This window comes from Osmerus eperlanus, chromosome 4 (assembly GCF_963692335.1).
Source record: "Osmerus eperlanus chromosome 4, fOsmEpe2.1, whole genome shotgun sequence".
NCBI classification, from domain to species: domain Eukaryota; kingdom Metazoa; phylum Chordata; class Actinopteri; order Osmeriformes; family Osmeridae; genus Osmerus; species Osmerus eperlanus.
Window position 1 is genome coordinate 14,425,183 of NC_085021.1, and position 17,239 is coordinate 14,442,421.

General features: G+C 40.8%; 1 protein-coding gene across 3 annotated transcripts; it reads right to left on the reverse strand.

Moving 5' to 3' along the window:
• Window positions 1–384: 384 nt before the first annotated feature.
• LOC134018269 (chemokine-like protein TAFA-1) lies at window positions 385–16,887 on the reverse strand. Of its 3 annotated transcripts, none has more exons than XR_009929905.1 (6): window positions 16,474–16,887; window positions 15,279–15,420; window positions 3,085–3,225; window positions 1,797–1,921; window positions 1,541–1,643; window positions 385–1,379 (listed from the first exon to the last, which is right to left on the reverse strand). XR_009929905.1 is itself a non-coding variant. In XM_062458152.1 (6 exons), the coding sequence occupies exons 2-5, from the start codon at window positions 15,418–15,420 to the stop codon at window positions 1,614–1,616; spliced, it is 438 nt and encodes a 145-aa protein (XP_062314136.1). In that variant the 5' UTR covers window positions 16,474–16,887; the 3' UTR covers window positions 385–1,379; window positions 1,583–1,613. The 3 variants fall into 3 exon arrangements, 2 of the variants coding, with proteins under 2 accessions (XP_062314136.1, XP_062314137.1); XM_062458152.1 differs by having other exon boundaries at window positions 1,583–1,643; XM_062458153.1 differs by having other exon boundaries at window positions 1,583–1,643; window positions 15,279–15,423.
• Window positions 16,888–17,239: the final 352 nt, after the last annotated feature.

Genomic DNA, 17,239 nt, shown 5'->3' on the forward strand with positions numbered 1-17,239 from the left:
CTAATTGGTGCTCTGTGTGCCTCAACCTGCTGTCATGGCCTGGGAGTCGGCATGTGTTTGCACTGTTTGACCACCAGCACAGATGGTGACTGGCAACAACATGTGCCAGGGAGCCACACTCTGAACAAACCCTTCAGGATGATTTTAAATCAACTTCTTCCTACTGGCTGACTAACTCCCTGGTGCTTTGTAATGGGAAGTCTTTACACATCATCCCACAAGCCGGAACTTTCCCACTTCATTGGGAAAACGATGCAGGAATAATTTGACAGACTAATTTTTTCATTGTTTCATTTTTCACACATCAACATATAGATACTGTAAGTAAAACTGTGAGACCAGTGGAAAATAGATATTTAATCACACACACCATACTGTTTTCCAAGATTAAAGACATATGTATCCATGATTACCGTATTATGTACAGTATTGTTGAATAAATTGACACAAATAAGGCATTTAAGGGAAAATACACACAAACTGTAATTTTTGGTGCACAATTAAAGGATTTCTAATGAGTAGAAGTTATTTTCTGTAAATGTTATAGAGTCGTGTATGAAGAAAGGCATACAAACACAGACAAACAGAACATTTACAGAATGTAACAAGAAACACCATTTTGTATTTGGAAAAGATCCTTTTGGCAACCCTATGCGCCCAACAACAAAACCGGGACCTCAACCTAAAAAGACTTGAGATTAGCTTCAGATGGGTCATGTGCCCTCTTCAGACTTTTGTCTGACTCAATAGCCCAATAGCAAGATAACAGATAATATGTATTTCATCTGAACCAATTCAGAGACACTAGGTGTACTGTAAGTGGACTGGGAGGTCAAGAACTATAAGTACATCATCATGTTCAAACCCTCAATATAGATTTCAATATTTTCAGTACAAACATTTGGCTTTGTATTTGATCACAACTACACGAAGAGTAGAGATGATGCTTTCAGGGACTTCAGTAAGAGACTTATGACCTTCATCGTCCTGTACACATAGAAAGACATGAACATTGTATGTACAAATGAGTACTCTAAGAAACCTGAGGGCTGTCAACCACCATTTTCTCAAACCAACCCTAACACCGCAAGTGTCTCTACGTGAGAGCTTCAGAATCAACATCAGTTTATAGATGCCAGAGGAGGAATATCAGACACAGTCTTTATCCAAAGGCAGTAGTGTTCATGTTCCTCTCCAAAGGATGAAAGTTAATTCATCACCAAGTTATACCATGCTCCCCATGGGAATACTTTTGAACTGTGTCATTTGTCAGCAGCCCGCAGCAGTGGTTGTAGTATATGCACATGTAGTCATGTCTTTTATCCAGGATTTTCAGGCTTGTTGAGTATATGCGAAGGTTTTTGTTAGGTGTAACTCATCTGAAACAAAAAATTCAGATTGCAAATTTATTGTCAAAGAGTGTGTCTTCAGTATAAAGGTAATTCTGTAGTGCAGTACTTAATCATTCATTCAATCTTCTTTAAATGAATTCAGATACTTCAGAAAAAATGTAATGTGCAAGGGAGAGCAGAGGACATACAGCATGGTGCTAATGATGTGGCACAATTATGACGAGGCCAACCTGTTAAGTAACTCTGCTCTGCTGCCAGGTTTTAATATATCGATGTGTATGGCTGGGTGTTCTGAGGGAAAAAAAGGGGTTTCATGGAATGTTACCGTTCAATCAATTCCCAGAATCATCATATGCTTTGTAAAGCAACGTTGTTTTTATAGTTCATTCTACTTCTACCATGGTACCTAGTCTCCAATCAGATGGTCAGCTGAGGTTATCTTACCCTGGTGGTTTTGATCTTGTTGCCAGCGTAGCACATCCAGCCGGAGTTGTCAGGGAGCGTCTTGCACTCCTCTCCCTCCAGGCACGGCTCCATCTCACACCACCACTTCCCAATTACTATGGATGCTACAGGCACAGAAAACATTGGAGAGATACAGTGACCTGGGTGTCTCTTACCCAGCAGGAGGTATAATCAGACAGCTGCACTGTAGGGCTTGGAGATGAACTCCTACATCACATGGAAACAATACTTGCTTAATAAATAGAGAGGTTTTGAAGCTATCTTTTTTTCCTTCACTGAACACTGTTAGCTCCAATTAATACATGTATTTTAAAAAGCTTTTATCCTCTTGACTGTTGAATAATTTGAGGATCCTTTGTTCCTGTTATTGATCCCTTTGTTTACTTTGATTGAAATGGAAGGGTTTTCTGTTTCCGAGTTCAGAGCAGTGAACCAGCATCTTCTCAGATGGTTGTGTAAGTGTGCTTAGAAGGAGCTGTGACATGACTTTAATGCAGGCAATTTTTCAGCCATCAGAAAAGGTAAATGGCCTTAAATACAGGGTATGTACAGGGTAAATGGGTAGCACATTTCAGACAACTGTCAGAAGAAAATACCCTGTCTGAGACCTAAAATTCTTTCACTCTGCTCAGTAATTGTGGCAATATTTCTAAATGGATCGAGATGAAATTTACAGGCAGATGGGAGTTTTTGGCAAACAAAATTAATGCATTTTGCACTAATTCTCTTTATTTTCTTTATAATCTTTATGAGCTGCTTACATTTTTACTACAAAGATAAGAATGAGTAAAAACATATCTATGTGACCAGAGATTGTTTTCTTTACCTTTCTGGTTAAAGTGGCTTTTAAAAAGGCTACCCCCCCCCCCCCCCCCCCCCGGTGACTTTAACAAGATCATACAATACCTAATACCAGCAGGCAGCACAAGTCCAACATGGCCTCTAATAAAACATGCATAAATATTCTGCCTGTGTATAAGGTGCACTGTGCACACCAAAGGTTACCCTACATATTCTTAGACTATCAACCATTGCACATCTCTGGATGTGACAGGGCATTAATAATATGCTTATCTGGGACAAAGCAAGGGCTGGGGTGACTTTGCACCGGCTGGGTTAAAACTGAACTGTAACAATATCTGTACTTTCCAGGTTGACGGCCTGAACTGTATGTCTTAGTATCCCTGGAATCTAGTGTATACTGAATCTTAAGTTGAACCTTCTGTGAGATTGAAAGAATGTGCCTTTGAAGTTTCAGCAAATTTACCATCCACACAGGAGGGCCTGTTCCGGGTGGTCCCTGCCACCTTCCCTGGTAGACAGGAGCACTTGACTGTCTGGGAGCGCTCCTCTATGCGGTTCTTGTTACAGCATCGGTGAGCAGCAATCACCTCACATGTGCCTCCTTCTAATGACAGAAAAGTTAAGAACAACACACTGAGAAATGAAATCTGGTAATAAACAGCATTAATCCGGTTCTTTGTGTCTTGTTGGATTACGATTTGAGTTTCTCTTTTTTCAATAAATTCTATGTTCCTTGACCGGTCTTTCTCATCTAGATCTACAGTATGTGTCTTGGCTTGCACACAGTATCCACATAGATGGATTCTCTTCACGTGAGTAATCACAAGTTTATTACACACGACAGCTATAAAAATGTCAGGCAGGTTTACCATAAACGGGAGCAATGGATGTTGTGCTTTGAGTAAATGATCCCTCCGAGAACCATGTTGTGTGAAGGCATGATGAAGATGCCAGAGAGAGGGAGTGTACGGTAGATAAAGACAGATCTATTAGTAGGCGAAGAGGCCTGCCGGGGCCCTTGCCTGAATATGAACACTGGCCCTTCATGTAGCGTAATTATCACAAGCCTGGCTGCCTCTGCCTGAAGGACCAGAGAGCCCCTGTCAGGTCCTCCTCCACAGCTCTCCTCCGAGTCCTTGACATCCAGTATCACACAGCTCTACGCCCATTCACATGACACAAGTACAGTTTAGTCAGTAAATTAAGTGAACTACTATAGGAACTGCCAAATTAGTCTTTTAATTGGTGATTGATGTGTTTATTTACATCACTGATTCACAGACAATGTGCTCAAATGTAAATTATGTTTAATACCTACTCTACTGATTACAGACTTAACCACTATTGAATTATATCATTTCAAACAGTAGAAATGTGGGCAGTTCTAAATGTTTGCCATTTCTAGTTCTGAGTCTGAGCCAATCTCAGTATCAGAGGAGCATAAGTTCAGGTATGAGGAGTATGAGTCACACGAGATAATTGAGCTATCATGTTAGAGCCTGCAAAGATTAGCCAACATAACCTATCTTGACCCCAGGATGAAAGGAGGACTCACCTCCACCCTCCCTCATCCTCACTCCTTTTAACTCACTTTTCTGTACCAACTCTTCATTAGCGGTAGAGGTCAGAAGCAATATTTGTAACCAAGCGGCAGATAAACAGTAAGCTTTCATGCATCTGACATTAGGTGCTGGGATTTATGATGAAGGCAGCTGGAGTCTTTTTTTTTTTTTTTACAGAGCCTCATAATGTCAAAGTCATACTGTATGATACATATGCTCCACTTCTACTTTTCAAGGTGTTGTGGAGCCTTGGTCAACAGAGAATTAACTGCAAATAATAACAACAAAGCCAAATCTGAGTTGGAGAATGCCTGGGGAAGGGGGTAATGGGTGGAAATAATTGTCATAGAGTGATTAAACACAGCCGTGATTGCTAAGGTTTAATAGAGGGAGTGGAAATAACTGAAATACCTTTTTTTCAATGGCCTCACTTGGTTTCTCTGCAACAAAGTGTAGTTACTTGGGGTTATCCAGGCTCCAGGGTATGTGTTTCTGAAAACATCAACAGCCTTTGGTTGGTGCAGATGATGGATGTATCCTGATCTTGTATCAGAGAGAGTGCTGTCTGCTGCCTGATGTTGGGGCTGCCACAACAGGGCATGTTTGCCCAAAGTTAATCATGATGTACCAGTTGAAGCAGTAGGGCATTCGTTAGAAAACAACAGCCCACAGGGGTTTGCTCTCTTTAATGCATCTTCTTAATTGCATAAGACAGACCCAGATTTCTCCTTTGATCTATTAAAAACACACTACTCAACAGAATTAACTCTCGCTGCTTGCTGAGAAGAAACAGGAAAACTGTATCGAGAAACTATATTTGGAAATCATCACCTCAGAATAATTTATTAAAATCAAATAAAAATGCTAATAAGTTTAGTGTTTCCAGCTGGCAGGTGTGATGGGTGCCTTTAGACAAAGTAATGCAACACTGATGAGTGCCTTTTAAGCTCAGCCATGGCTTCAGTTTGTGACTGCAAAACACTGCATGCTCCAACAGCCGGTCTCTGGGTTATGAATATTTCAGAGGAAGACGGAGAATAACATGAGTGGAGATGAATACTCTCATCAGGTGGAGGATGGAGCCATGCAAGGATATAATTGTTTTATCTATTTCAGTTCCCCTTCTATTGTGAACAGTCATCAACCCACATGGCATATGTGTTTGCGTGTGTGGGTGGGGGGGGGGGGGGGGATGTGATAGCAGGTGAGCAGGTGTGTGCTTTTGTGTGCGTTTATGTACTTGCTTTTGACACAGGTTGAGACAGGTGTTAAAATAACAAAAGAATTATAGCTTTTCTAGCTACCCATTTGAGACATTTTAATTAAAAGTGTATATACTTTAGTAAATTACGTTTTTTGGTCTCTGGGATGTGAAGGCATATCTCACTAGGAGGTATATTAGTCGGTTCCTCCTCACTAGGTTCACAGACCCACCTGGTGCCATTTTGAATGACAGAAATAGGGATCCCAGTGAGATAGCCATCCCAGGGGGTCAAGGGGGAGACAGAGCAGAGGGGTATCCTGCTGGAGCTGTTTTATTTCTATGGTCGGGCTCGGTGCTCACCTCCTGCCTCTCGCTCTGTGGATCACTGGGCCTGTCAGGATAGGAGTGTCCAAACATGACCTGCACAACACAAGTCACAGACTCCTTTTGTTGTTTTTTGTTTTTTTTTATTGGAGAGGCACTGACCTTTTTTGGAAGTGAACGTGTATAAGCGGAGATTCCATAAAACACCTGGTTCACAGGTTTAACTGGGATGTTTTCATGAAAGGTACTGGAAGCTATAGTACAGCTCTGGAATTAGAAATGTGAGTTCTGATCAAGTAAAAAAAGCCCATATGTTAGATTACCTCTCCGAAGATACTGGAGCTGTCAGATTACTCACCAACTCAGAACCAAGATTGTTTTTACCATTAGCAGTTCACCTCAGCTATATCATTTCATGATGTAGAAGCAATATTTAAGGTGTGCCGTCATCTTCTCAGGAGATATCGAAATATATCCCTATCCAAATATATCCCTTTATTTCAAGGGACAGGAAATAACTGGAATTATTGTGGAGCTGGTCTGAAAATGCATTGAAGCACCGTAATTTGTGCATGTCGTAAATCCTGGTGCAAGTCAACCACCTGCTAACTGGAGAACAAATGCAAATGGGTGCTTTCTGTTCCAAACAAATAGCCCCCATAAAGCATGCCTGTGAGACTCCCAGAAGGTGTATGAAAATGAATTTGGAGCTCTGATACAGGGAAATGACACAGACACTGAACATTGCCTTCAAAAATTACGTGGATCTGAAGTTATGTCTGCTTAATTACTGTGAAAAGAGCCCAAAAGGGACGAAAAAGCACTTGTTCACAGGTGATAAAACAACTATGGCACAGAGGAAGATGGTCTGTACATCTCAATAGAAACGTCATGATGCTAAAAGTATGCCATGACTTACTGTCTACAGTAATAAGCCCAGAGTGTGATCCAGTCTCAGAAGGATTCTGATTGCAGGTATTATTTTTATTACGATGGGCACACGTATTTTATTACGATAGTCTAATACCATCTGTGCAGTGCATGTGTGTGTGTTTGTGTGAATGTGTGATTTTTGTGTGATTCTAAAAGCATTCATGCATGCCGTTAAAATTGAAAATCTTTTTGCAGACCTTTATTGCATTGAATTGCATGCATGGGTTTTTTGCCTATCAAGAAATAATTTGAAATGTAACATATTCCCTTGCCAGTGCAAAATGTTTAATAACATATATTCCTGAATGTTATCTCCTCCTATAGCTTGATTGTAAAGCAATATATTGATTCTCCTCGAGCTCTCAGGAAAAAGTGCATATGGCTGAAAGACTGAAATTGAATGTTCTAACTGTTATACTTCACAATGCCATCCACTTGGAAAGCCTGGGGGACTCAATTTAGCAGGTAACCTGACTTACTCCAGGGGTTGTGTGGATGCACGCATACATCTTCTGATTGACAGCCTGTGACACCATTCACAACACTGACTACACTTTCCATCTCTCTCTCTCTTTGTCTCTCTCTCCCTCTCTTTCTCTTGCCTTTTCTCTCTCTCTCGTTGTCTGTCACGTACACACACATATTTATAAAAAAAGATTGAATGCAGCTAAGATACAGTCTGTCATCACAAACATGACTCCACCACAGCTCTAGTGGTCAATATCAGACCTATGTCTTGCCAGTAACAACCTCAGGTTAGAACATCTAACTCCAGTTGAACAGCAAGGCACCTGATCTCCAAGAGTTCTGGAAAATCACATCCCGTATTGGCCAACATCAAGCCTGTCACTTTCAAATGGGAGATACATTCAAGGTGACCCATTATAGGCTGCTCTCCCTGGCCTTTCTCTATGTAGACATGTGTGCCAGCAGGCTACGGCAGCCCTGTCACTGATGGGTAATGGGACAGCCAGATTAGAGAATGTCAAATTAAACTAGATGGAAGAGAGTGAGAGGCAGTGAGAGGAGAGGTGTCTATGTGGTGTCAAATCTACAGCCTTTTTTTCCTCTGAAAGCATGTAAAGTCCCTGAAGGGCTTTTGTTATTCTAGTCTGAAATGCTTTGGGAAAAGGCAGAGACGTTAATACAATATACGATAAAATGTGCACTGTTCGTGACTATTTTGTTTTTGGGTTGAATTGAATTTGTGGAGAAAAAAAAAAGATATGTTTTCCAATCTGAATTTTGTGTACTACAATTTGGAAGATCACAATAAATCAGTAAAGAATAACAGTGGGAATCACTGAATAGATAAGTTGGTGGATTTAAAGTAGCTTGTGAACAGTGACAGAACAAGAAGTGTACCCTGTATCTTTGATTAATCAGTTGTGATTCTTCTACCTATCCTTTTATGTCCCCCATTGAATTACATGACCTGCAACAGCAACTGTCACTTCAAGAGAGTTTTAAATCTCTTCTTTGTGCACGTTTGGCTGTGTATCTGTGTTCACCTTTCCTCTCAAAGAGGATGATTTCCCCCTCCTTTAGATTGAATTTAGCCATGTCTTTTTCGCAGCATGCACAATTTACACTTGGCTGAGAAAGAATATCAATTGCTCCTCTGAAAAGTATGGTCCATGACAAATAAAAGCAGGGAAATTCATGAAATATGGCTGCCAGCCAGTGCTGTCACTGTAACACAGCGGGGCCTTAAGATTGGCCCTGCCCAGTGGGCCACTGAAGATGGGTGATGCTTTATTGAAATGCAAAATAGCTACTGAGAAAACTGAGCTGCTGTTGTTTTAAGATGCATGAAAACTGCATGGTAGAGAGGAACCAGAGAGAGAGAGAGAGAAAGAGAGGAACAGCGAGAAAAAGGAAAAGAAAGGAATGGTTTTTTTTCACATTTGCATGTGAGCCTCAAAGCCTGTCGTTTCAGCTGTCACATGCAACAGAGTCCCAGGCTGCTGTTGGACTGCTGCTGATCAAGCCCATGAAATCATATTCTGAAACAGGAGTAGGACCCTTATGCAAGCAATGTCTGTAGTGATTTAGTTATTTGTTGGGGATATGTATTGTGTGTTGCATGACAGAAAAAACACAGAAATTACAAAAATGTCTATAATAAACATACAAAGTCTTTAAAGTGACCAAAGGCACTAGAGCATCCTGGTCATCGACAAAGTGTTATGAATGAGAGCCATAAAAGAGAGATAGAAATGTCCAAAATTAGTTTTGTTCTGTGCATATGCTGTCATAGTTAAATGTCAAACTCTGCCTGTCTGTCTATCTAGACCTTTCTCTCACTGATAAGTGTCCAGGGCTGGTATTTCATATTTGTAGATAGCCTGCCTAGATGGAAAAAGAGGCTACATTCAATGAGAAGAAAGGGTAATGATAGGCTGAAGTCAAAGTCAGAGAAGAGCTGCTCTGCCCACTGACTGTAACCCAAACCCTGTGCATTTCAGGGCTGGGTTGTACAATGCAGGCAGGATGCTAATGTGCCTGAAACATGTGCAATGTGTAATATTCTTTTGCACAATCCAGAAATGACCCCTCATACAATATGACAAGTACTCTCCTAGGAAAAGAGCAATGATTATGTAAGATTCAGCTGGCAACAATGCTTGTAATTGGAGTTGAAGGAAATTCATCACTAATTCAATATGCTATCAGTGATGGCAGAGAGTCTCTCATAATCAAACTTTTCAATCATCTAATTGTGGGTTAGTGTTGATAATATGTGCTTCTTGGTTTTACACCACTGGAACTAAGACTTGCTTTTAGAATGGGTTTGATAAAAGAGCAGCATCAGTCATTTTTAAAATGTTGTATCAGGCATTCATCTAGCACTGCTTCTGAAACAAGAACAAAAAACGACTCTCTCTATCTTTAAGGTTGCTTTTGCCACACCATCAATCTTCCAGTGATGGGTAGTGTATATTGTCAATGCAACAGAGAAGCCACAGAGTCTACCAAACTTGTCTGCAAGCATGCTACCAAACCTCTGAACCTGCTGTAATTGGATTTGGGGTTTAAGTATGCGAGAAGACTGATGACACACCAAGGAGATATAACAGGCATAAAAAGTTAATCTGCAATTGAGACTGATACACAGTATAAATTACCTTGCTAGGATGTCCTACCTCCCTCCCCCTTGGAACCAATTAGCAGCTTGAGATGTTCTTTTTTCCCTGCAGGTCTCAGTAATGATAATGAATTTCATATTCCTGCAAAGCATTTCAAACTATCAATGCAGGGTGAAGACAGAGAAACACACAGTTTAATAGTGTTGTGATGGCATATAACACAAAAGGCATCCACAAGATCGAAATTAGGAAAGAAGTTGAAAAGTCCAAGAAAATCCCAAATATTCCAAAGTATATTTTTGGCAATATCAGCCAGTGCTCTGCATCTTATCCAATTCTGTAGATTCTTTTTTCAGGATGCCTACGGGTCCTGACCTTGTCTCGCTGTGAAATACAAACTCACAAGACTAAATGTTTAATTCTAATTACAGCTGACGGGGCCATCATGACAAGTTAATGTAACCCACAAACTCGATCAAGGACTTATTTTATGTCTCAGACATCAAAATGTTGTCAGAGTATGTAAAAGATGCTGTGGCTGATATGCTAATTTAGTGGAGCTTTATTTAAGAGTATGTTTCCCAGCCTATTTCCTATTTCACTCTTGTCACCCCATTATATCAGCACTTCAAACGATTGCTACTTATTGTTTCTAACGCCAAATGAGAAATGTAAATATTTTGTTGACGTCTTTGTCGGGTGGTTTATGTCTTCATATGTCTGGCAGGTAGGACAAGTAAATGGGTGGAACTAAGTAAGTACAGTATGTTATCTATATGACCACATATGAATATTATACTGGATGTCGTGTAACAGTACACGTTTGTGAAATACAATGGTTAAGCTACCAAGCTGATACTAAACCCACACTCAAAATAGAACCTTCCAACAGCACAAGACCCCTAACTGCTGAAAAGAATGTGCTCCGGTGATCTTAAAAAGTGTGTGCAAACTGTCATGAGCATAATCAGACAAACTGCAACAGTATTTGTCTACGTAATAACAGACAAGATCATTTTACCTAGGATGATGGATGCAACATAAACAATTCCATTGGACTTCTGGACAGTGTATACAACGAACATCAACACATTTGAGCTCAGGCATTATGCAAAGTAAGGCCTTGCTATCGTCTTCCATCTTTAAACATATGGTCAAATATTATTCCATATTAACAAAAACATGTGGATGACGAGCATCCATTCTCTGAGCTGTTTGACAGCAGGATGATGGATGACATGGCTGTTGCTGGTGACTGGGTCCTTGTCCTCTATGTTGAACCCTTGAAGAAGCTCTCCGTCTGTGACCACCATGACCAGTAGGAGTGATGCACTATGGTTATTAATGCATGAACATTCAGACTGGGGAGGGAAACAGCTGGCACAGCCAGGGACGAGAGATGCTGGGTAATTAATTAAGCTGTGGGCCACAGAAATCCATTTTCCACATAAGCGTTGTGACCGCAAAACCATAGCCCCTCCACAGGGCTAGTTGTAGATCTTCAATTAAACATGCTGTTTAAACAAATATCCACAAGCTCATACTAGTCTAGTGCAATGAATAATTCATAGAAAAATGTAAGCTGTGTGTACCACCAAGTATTTTTGTTACACTGAATGTTGTGTTGAGGATTACTTGACTGAATATGTTACGTCTCAAGCCAAGTGACAGAATACTGTAGAGTACAAGTAGGAAATGACAGACATGCATCTTCAAATGGGTGCATCATTAATCTATGAGTGTTATTCCCTGATTGAACAATAGCAGAAGACAGGGGATACCATCTGTGGGGAAGGAGATATGGAATGTTTTACAAAGTGACCAGCAGTCAGGATACCCCGCTAGCTGGTGAAACAGTGAGATGGTCCTCTGGGGTCACTGTGGCATGTACAGTATAGGAATATTCAAACTAAGTGAACCTGGCAGTCTCCAGATGTGCTGGGGCCTTGGGCCCCAGCTGGATGCCACTTCCCATTGGCACTAGCGTAGCACCAATGAGACTGGTGGGAGCCAGGCAGAGATGAGGTCTGAGGAAGGGAGGAAAAGATGGAGAGAGGGATGGAGGAATGGAGGAGGGGGAAATGTAAGTCAAAATAATGTGCCTCCAGGATGCATTATATAAGGCTATTAAACTGTCAGTGTCTAGAACTGTGCATGGAGGGATACAACCTTTGTTTGTGACAGCTGAAAATCCATTTTTCATGTTATTTTGTACCGTAGCAGTTGGTATACGGAGGCTTTGTCAGAGAGCATAGGGTTCTCCTTCTCTGTCTCTCAGTCCCTTTTCTAAAAAGAGACACTCATATAGAATTCAATATACAGACTGAAATAGGATATCTTTGATAATAGCCCCTTTCATTCTGAAGAATCCAGTACAATTTACAAGGAATAGACAAACGGTGATTACACAAAGTATTAACTGTTCTGTGTTGCTGTAGCTTTGATATCATATCACTGTCTATGAATTAGACCTTGCTGAAAAGAAATACTGACAATACTGAGACTGAATGTCTTGTTTACAGTGTAGATAATTGAAGTCCTGACGGGGCTAAGATGACAGGTGACAGGCAGATGTTCTTGATAATGATGCCAAAAGCAGAAAAGGACATCATTCTAGCATCTTTGATCGTTGCTCCTCAATTAATTCTGCTATAGGACAACAGATACTAATAGACAAGTGGTGATATATAAACTGACAAATGTAAAAATCAGAATCTCAGATTGTAACGATGTCCTGGTTAGAGTTGGTTCAGCTAAAGCATAGAGTGTCCCTTCTTTAGTAGACCTTGCTCTGTATCACGCCACACCCTTCCAGTGTTGTAGATTATTCAGGCACTCACTACAAGTTTCTGATGTCTACATAGTTTTAGAAAATCTAAAACTATTACAGGTGCATGCTGTAAATTAGGAGGGAGGGGAAGAAGAGAGGGTGGGTGTGAAATTTAAAACCATCAGGGCTCTTCCCTTCACAAGAAACACTTTCAGACATTTGTATTCAAAACATGGATATTTTTCCTCCTTGTAAAACAAACACACTCACCAGAGCTTCAAATACTCTGCACACATTGATTTAAGATGGCTTTTTATCCTGACTGCTTTTAAGTTCGTTTCGTTTTTAATTTGAAGGTGGCTACAAAAGCTTTGACAAAATTTGTGTTTTGTATTAAAAGTCTTTTGAGGTATGCTGTGGACATGGCTGAGGGTGGATTCAAGCCCATGACCCTAAAACAACAACATCTCAGCCCATCCCGTTACGCATGCATGACAAACACAATCTGTCCTCTTTTGTGCGCTGTTCACGCTCCTTGCACCGCATAAATACGCCACCTTATGAATCATCCGACCCATAGCACAGAGAGTTGTGTCTCTTTCTGAGGTTAGAGAACAGCCCACAGCACGGCACAGAGACAGCGCAGAAAAGCAATCTGTAAGTAGGGCTGCAGGGTAGAGGACAGAGACAGACAGACGAATCCCCGGACATCCATTATAATCTATTCAGGAACTCTTCCTGCCATGGTGGGGTTGTCAGCTCGGGGACAAACTTTCACGCACGTAAAGCAGAGAACTGTTGGGGAAAACATGGCTAGTAACCCGAAAGAAAGCAGGGTGCCTCCTTGTCCTGACCATGCAGGTGGGTGGAGTGTCAGTTATTGAGTTGTGGTATTTCAGACATATCCTGGAACACATTTACAACAAATGGTTTGCAGGCAGGACCTTTTTCCAATTAAGGGTATGTGTGGTCAAAAGCTTGGTCATGAAATAAAGAAATAAACCTTTGATTTGGGATTATAGTTGATCAAAGTTTTGCACTATAGTTACACTTACTCTAAACATTGTTCACCTTTACATTGTTATAAAACTGTTACTATTGGCAAGGAAACTGATCTCTAGCCCCTTGTGATCTCAATTTTCTTCGGTAATACCAACTTGTGATCTTAAGGCATGTCACTGGCTTCAGTGATTGGCCCAATGGTCTACAACCGATGGCCTTCCTGCCACCAATTCATGACCCGTCAACCCCAATACTGCTACCAATCCAACAGCTTCACAACACAACACACAGAACAAATGTCCACCTGTCACAGTCTATCCAGGCATCCATCCTGTTCCCATCTCATAAAACTGGCATCTCCTTTATCCTAGAATGAGGACAATCCAAGCTATGGTGTTTAGGGAATGACAGTATATTTTCACTGAACTGCAGAAGAAAGCCAGAGAAGAAGTCAAATTATGTATTATTTAAGTGTTGTGTCATTTCGTTTGTAGTAATTGAGATATTTTACAATGAATGTGTGTTTGTTGAGTGTATTGTCTAATTTGTATGCCTAAATCCCCAATGATTAATTATTTCGGTAAAGAAGGCAATTTGATATGTAATATCACAAAGCTCCCAACCCAGCAATAAGTGTTGACGTCGTAAAGGAATTACCGGAATTTCATTGCTTCATTACTTGGAAGGACCATTCAACCTTGTTGATTATGCTATGTTTATTCATTGCAAGTAATGCCACTAAAATACCAAAAATCTCAGTTTTTAAGCTGCACAAAATTGCATGTTTCCATTCACATGCATTTAAAAAGTACTGGGAATTTCCTCCAAAACTCGTATTGCCATTTCACACTATAGAAGTTTAGACAAAGAAAATGACTGAAACCTGTTTACTGCAGCCCCAATAGGCATCATACTGTGTATTTTATAGATGTCTTTCCTGTTTGTATTTGACAGCACATTTGAAGCTTGTCTAAGAATTGTCTAAGAGCAATAAAACAAAGATAGTGGTACAGGAATTGCAATGACATTTATAGTAGATCTACAAGCAGCAGCTGACAGAGTTTCTGCAGGTACTGCAAATGTGATTCACAGGCAGGCACAGCTTCCGGTATCTACCCAAACCAGTCTGGTTGTATCCCTACCTGCTCTTACATCTTAGGGCCACACTTATTCACAATACTGGAGTAGAAACTGAAAGTTGTGGATCTTTTCTATTTTTATTTTTAAGTGATTTCACAGAGGAATTATAGAAGCCAAGTGAAAATTGCAATTTCTTTTGAATAATACATACATCAGAGTGTACATTGAACAACAGCCCTGCATTAGACAGCGCTGTGTCTCTCCAAAGCCTTGACCGAATAGTAAATATCACTTGCTAAGAGCTTCTTTGTACAACCCAACACTGAGATGTGCTCTCTAGCTAATGGGTAAGAGCTTATTAGCCAGTCACCCATTAACATGTAATGATCTCATCAAAGCAAGATGCGCCCAAAACCAACCACACCCACCACTTCAAGAAAAGATCTGGGCTCATTTTCCTACAAGTTCATGACTCACCCATGACTATCTATCATGGTTATATAAAACACAAAACCTTCCAAAACAAAGAGAAAAAACTTGAAATGCATTTATTGTCCTCAAGCTAACACAGATTGAGTGAAAAAATGATTTACCATACATCGGCAAGATTCTAGTTCCCTTCCTACCGGAAAAAAACAAACCTCCCCTTGCAGTCCAGAGCAGAGACACACACAGAGGTGTGGAGGGACTCACCTATCATGTGGATGGAGACGCGTCCGGGCCGTGTCACATGGTGCTGCTGGATGGTGTCATAGAAGGTGGCCTGGCACAGCTGAATGGTCGTCACACTGACCCAGAGACACAGGCAGAGCAGCCAGGACATGACAGGGCACATCTGCTGTGGACCAGAGAGGGCACAGTCCCACTCAGTGTGGTCTCAACCTTCAACAACATGGACTTAACCTGTGACCACAGACCCTCCCTATGTCTATGTTTTTCTCTCTCTCTCTGTCGCTCTCTCTCTCTCTTTCATCTCTCTCTCTTTCACAAACAAACATAAACATTTCGTATGAAGTGTTTCGTTTCTAAACATCTCTGGTTCTGTCACAAAAGTCTTTCATCTAGGAAAACTGACCTCACTGACCCCATGTCAGCTGAATCTATCAGGCTATAGGATTGTATAATTATCAACTGTTCACTGCTCATGTTGTTCTTCCAGCCCTGTCTTGTCCCCGAGCCACAACAAAGTAAATGTGGAGTGATCCCTGGGGACGCTTTCCATGCAGCAGAGATTTCCCCTGACAGGCTGACTCCCATCAACTCCTGAGCCCTGCTCTTGCCTTAAAACCAAAATTAGAAATAAAGAAAGATAAGATTTGTGTCCTGCTCTCAGGCAGCTGCCTGCCGTGCCTTTCTGCCTGTGCCTGACTGCATCTGTCGCTATCAGGAATGGGGTGCTGGGACAGTGACAGAGCAGTCATGGAAATCAAAAGCCTTGTAATGTCTCACCAAGCTGTATAGATAAGAGAATAGCTGCAGCATAAACATGGAATCTTTGGCAAGAAAGATACAGGTCAGTTAATATAAGATCTATACGATTCAATAAATTAGTTTGACACACCTATGCTATGATTGACAATTAGAATCGAACAAGAAAAATGCTATTTATGAATCAAAGTATTTTGGTTTTGGACATGAAACATCACCATGCCAATTTTTGGCAAATTGGGAATAAATATTATGTACAGTACACAATAACACAGAACAGTTTATCAAATAAATAAGCTTCTAATCATTACTTTCTCTTCATAGTATAAATTCACATTTAGCAATACACACTTATTTCATCTTTATTCTATAAAACATTAAACCTGAGGTATCTGAAATTCTGTCTATGAAGGACAACCTTTCCTGGATGAGTTGTGTTCTTCCTCAGAGAGTGCCTTACCTGAACAATCCAGGCAGGAGTATAGGTGTGTCTTAACACATGTTACATCCATCCATGCTGTAGCTCATGTGGATCTAACCCAACTCCTTTGATGGTTTTGAGGAGTGAACTCCTCTCACACTCTCTTCGTCGACTTCACTTTGACGAAAACACAGCAGCAGGCTCACTGAAACTGACACTCAAGCCAGACTCTGGAAACAGACTTAGAGCACTGTCATTTCCACCTTTGAAAATATCACTGTTATCCCTCGAGGGCACCCTGCCACTGACACAGAATAGATTTGCCTCCTCGCATTTACAGGCACATGCAGAGTGGTCCTTAATTAACTGTAGTGGAATCTCTCCTCTTTCTCCGTCTGCATCCCTCCATTGAGAAGCAGCCTCTGAGCACTGCACGCTCTGCCTCTGTCCCCCTCAGCAAGCACCAAGTAATGAATGTCCCTTTTCCAGCCTAGCTCACTGTTCACACTGTACCACGTCTTAAAGCTAGACTACCTTTAGTACAACACAGTGACCACATGGTGAGAAACCATTCCTTCTGATGATCAACCTCTCAATACGGCTGATTAACCCATCTGGTGTAAACATTTACAGTATGAGTGTCTCTGTTTATTTTTAGGAGCATCATGAATATTCGATAGATATAGATATAGATATATTCGATAAGATAAGATCATGAAGCTGATGCCATGGATCGTAGTAATCATTGTAATCATGTTTTAGAGTGTTCTTCATCAATTGTAGAAACCTATAGATTAACTGAATG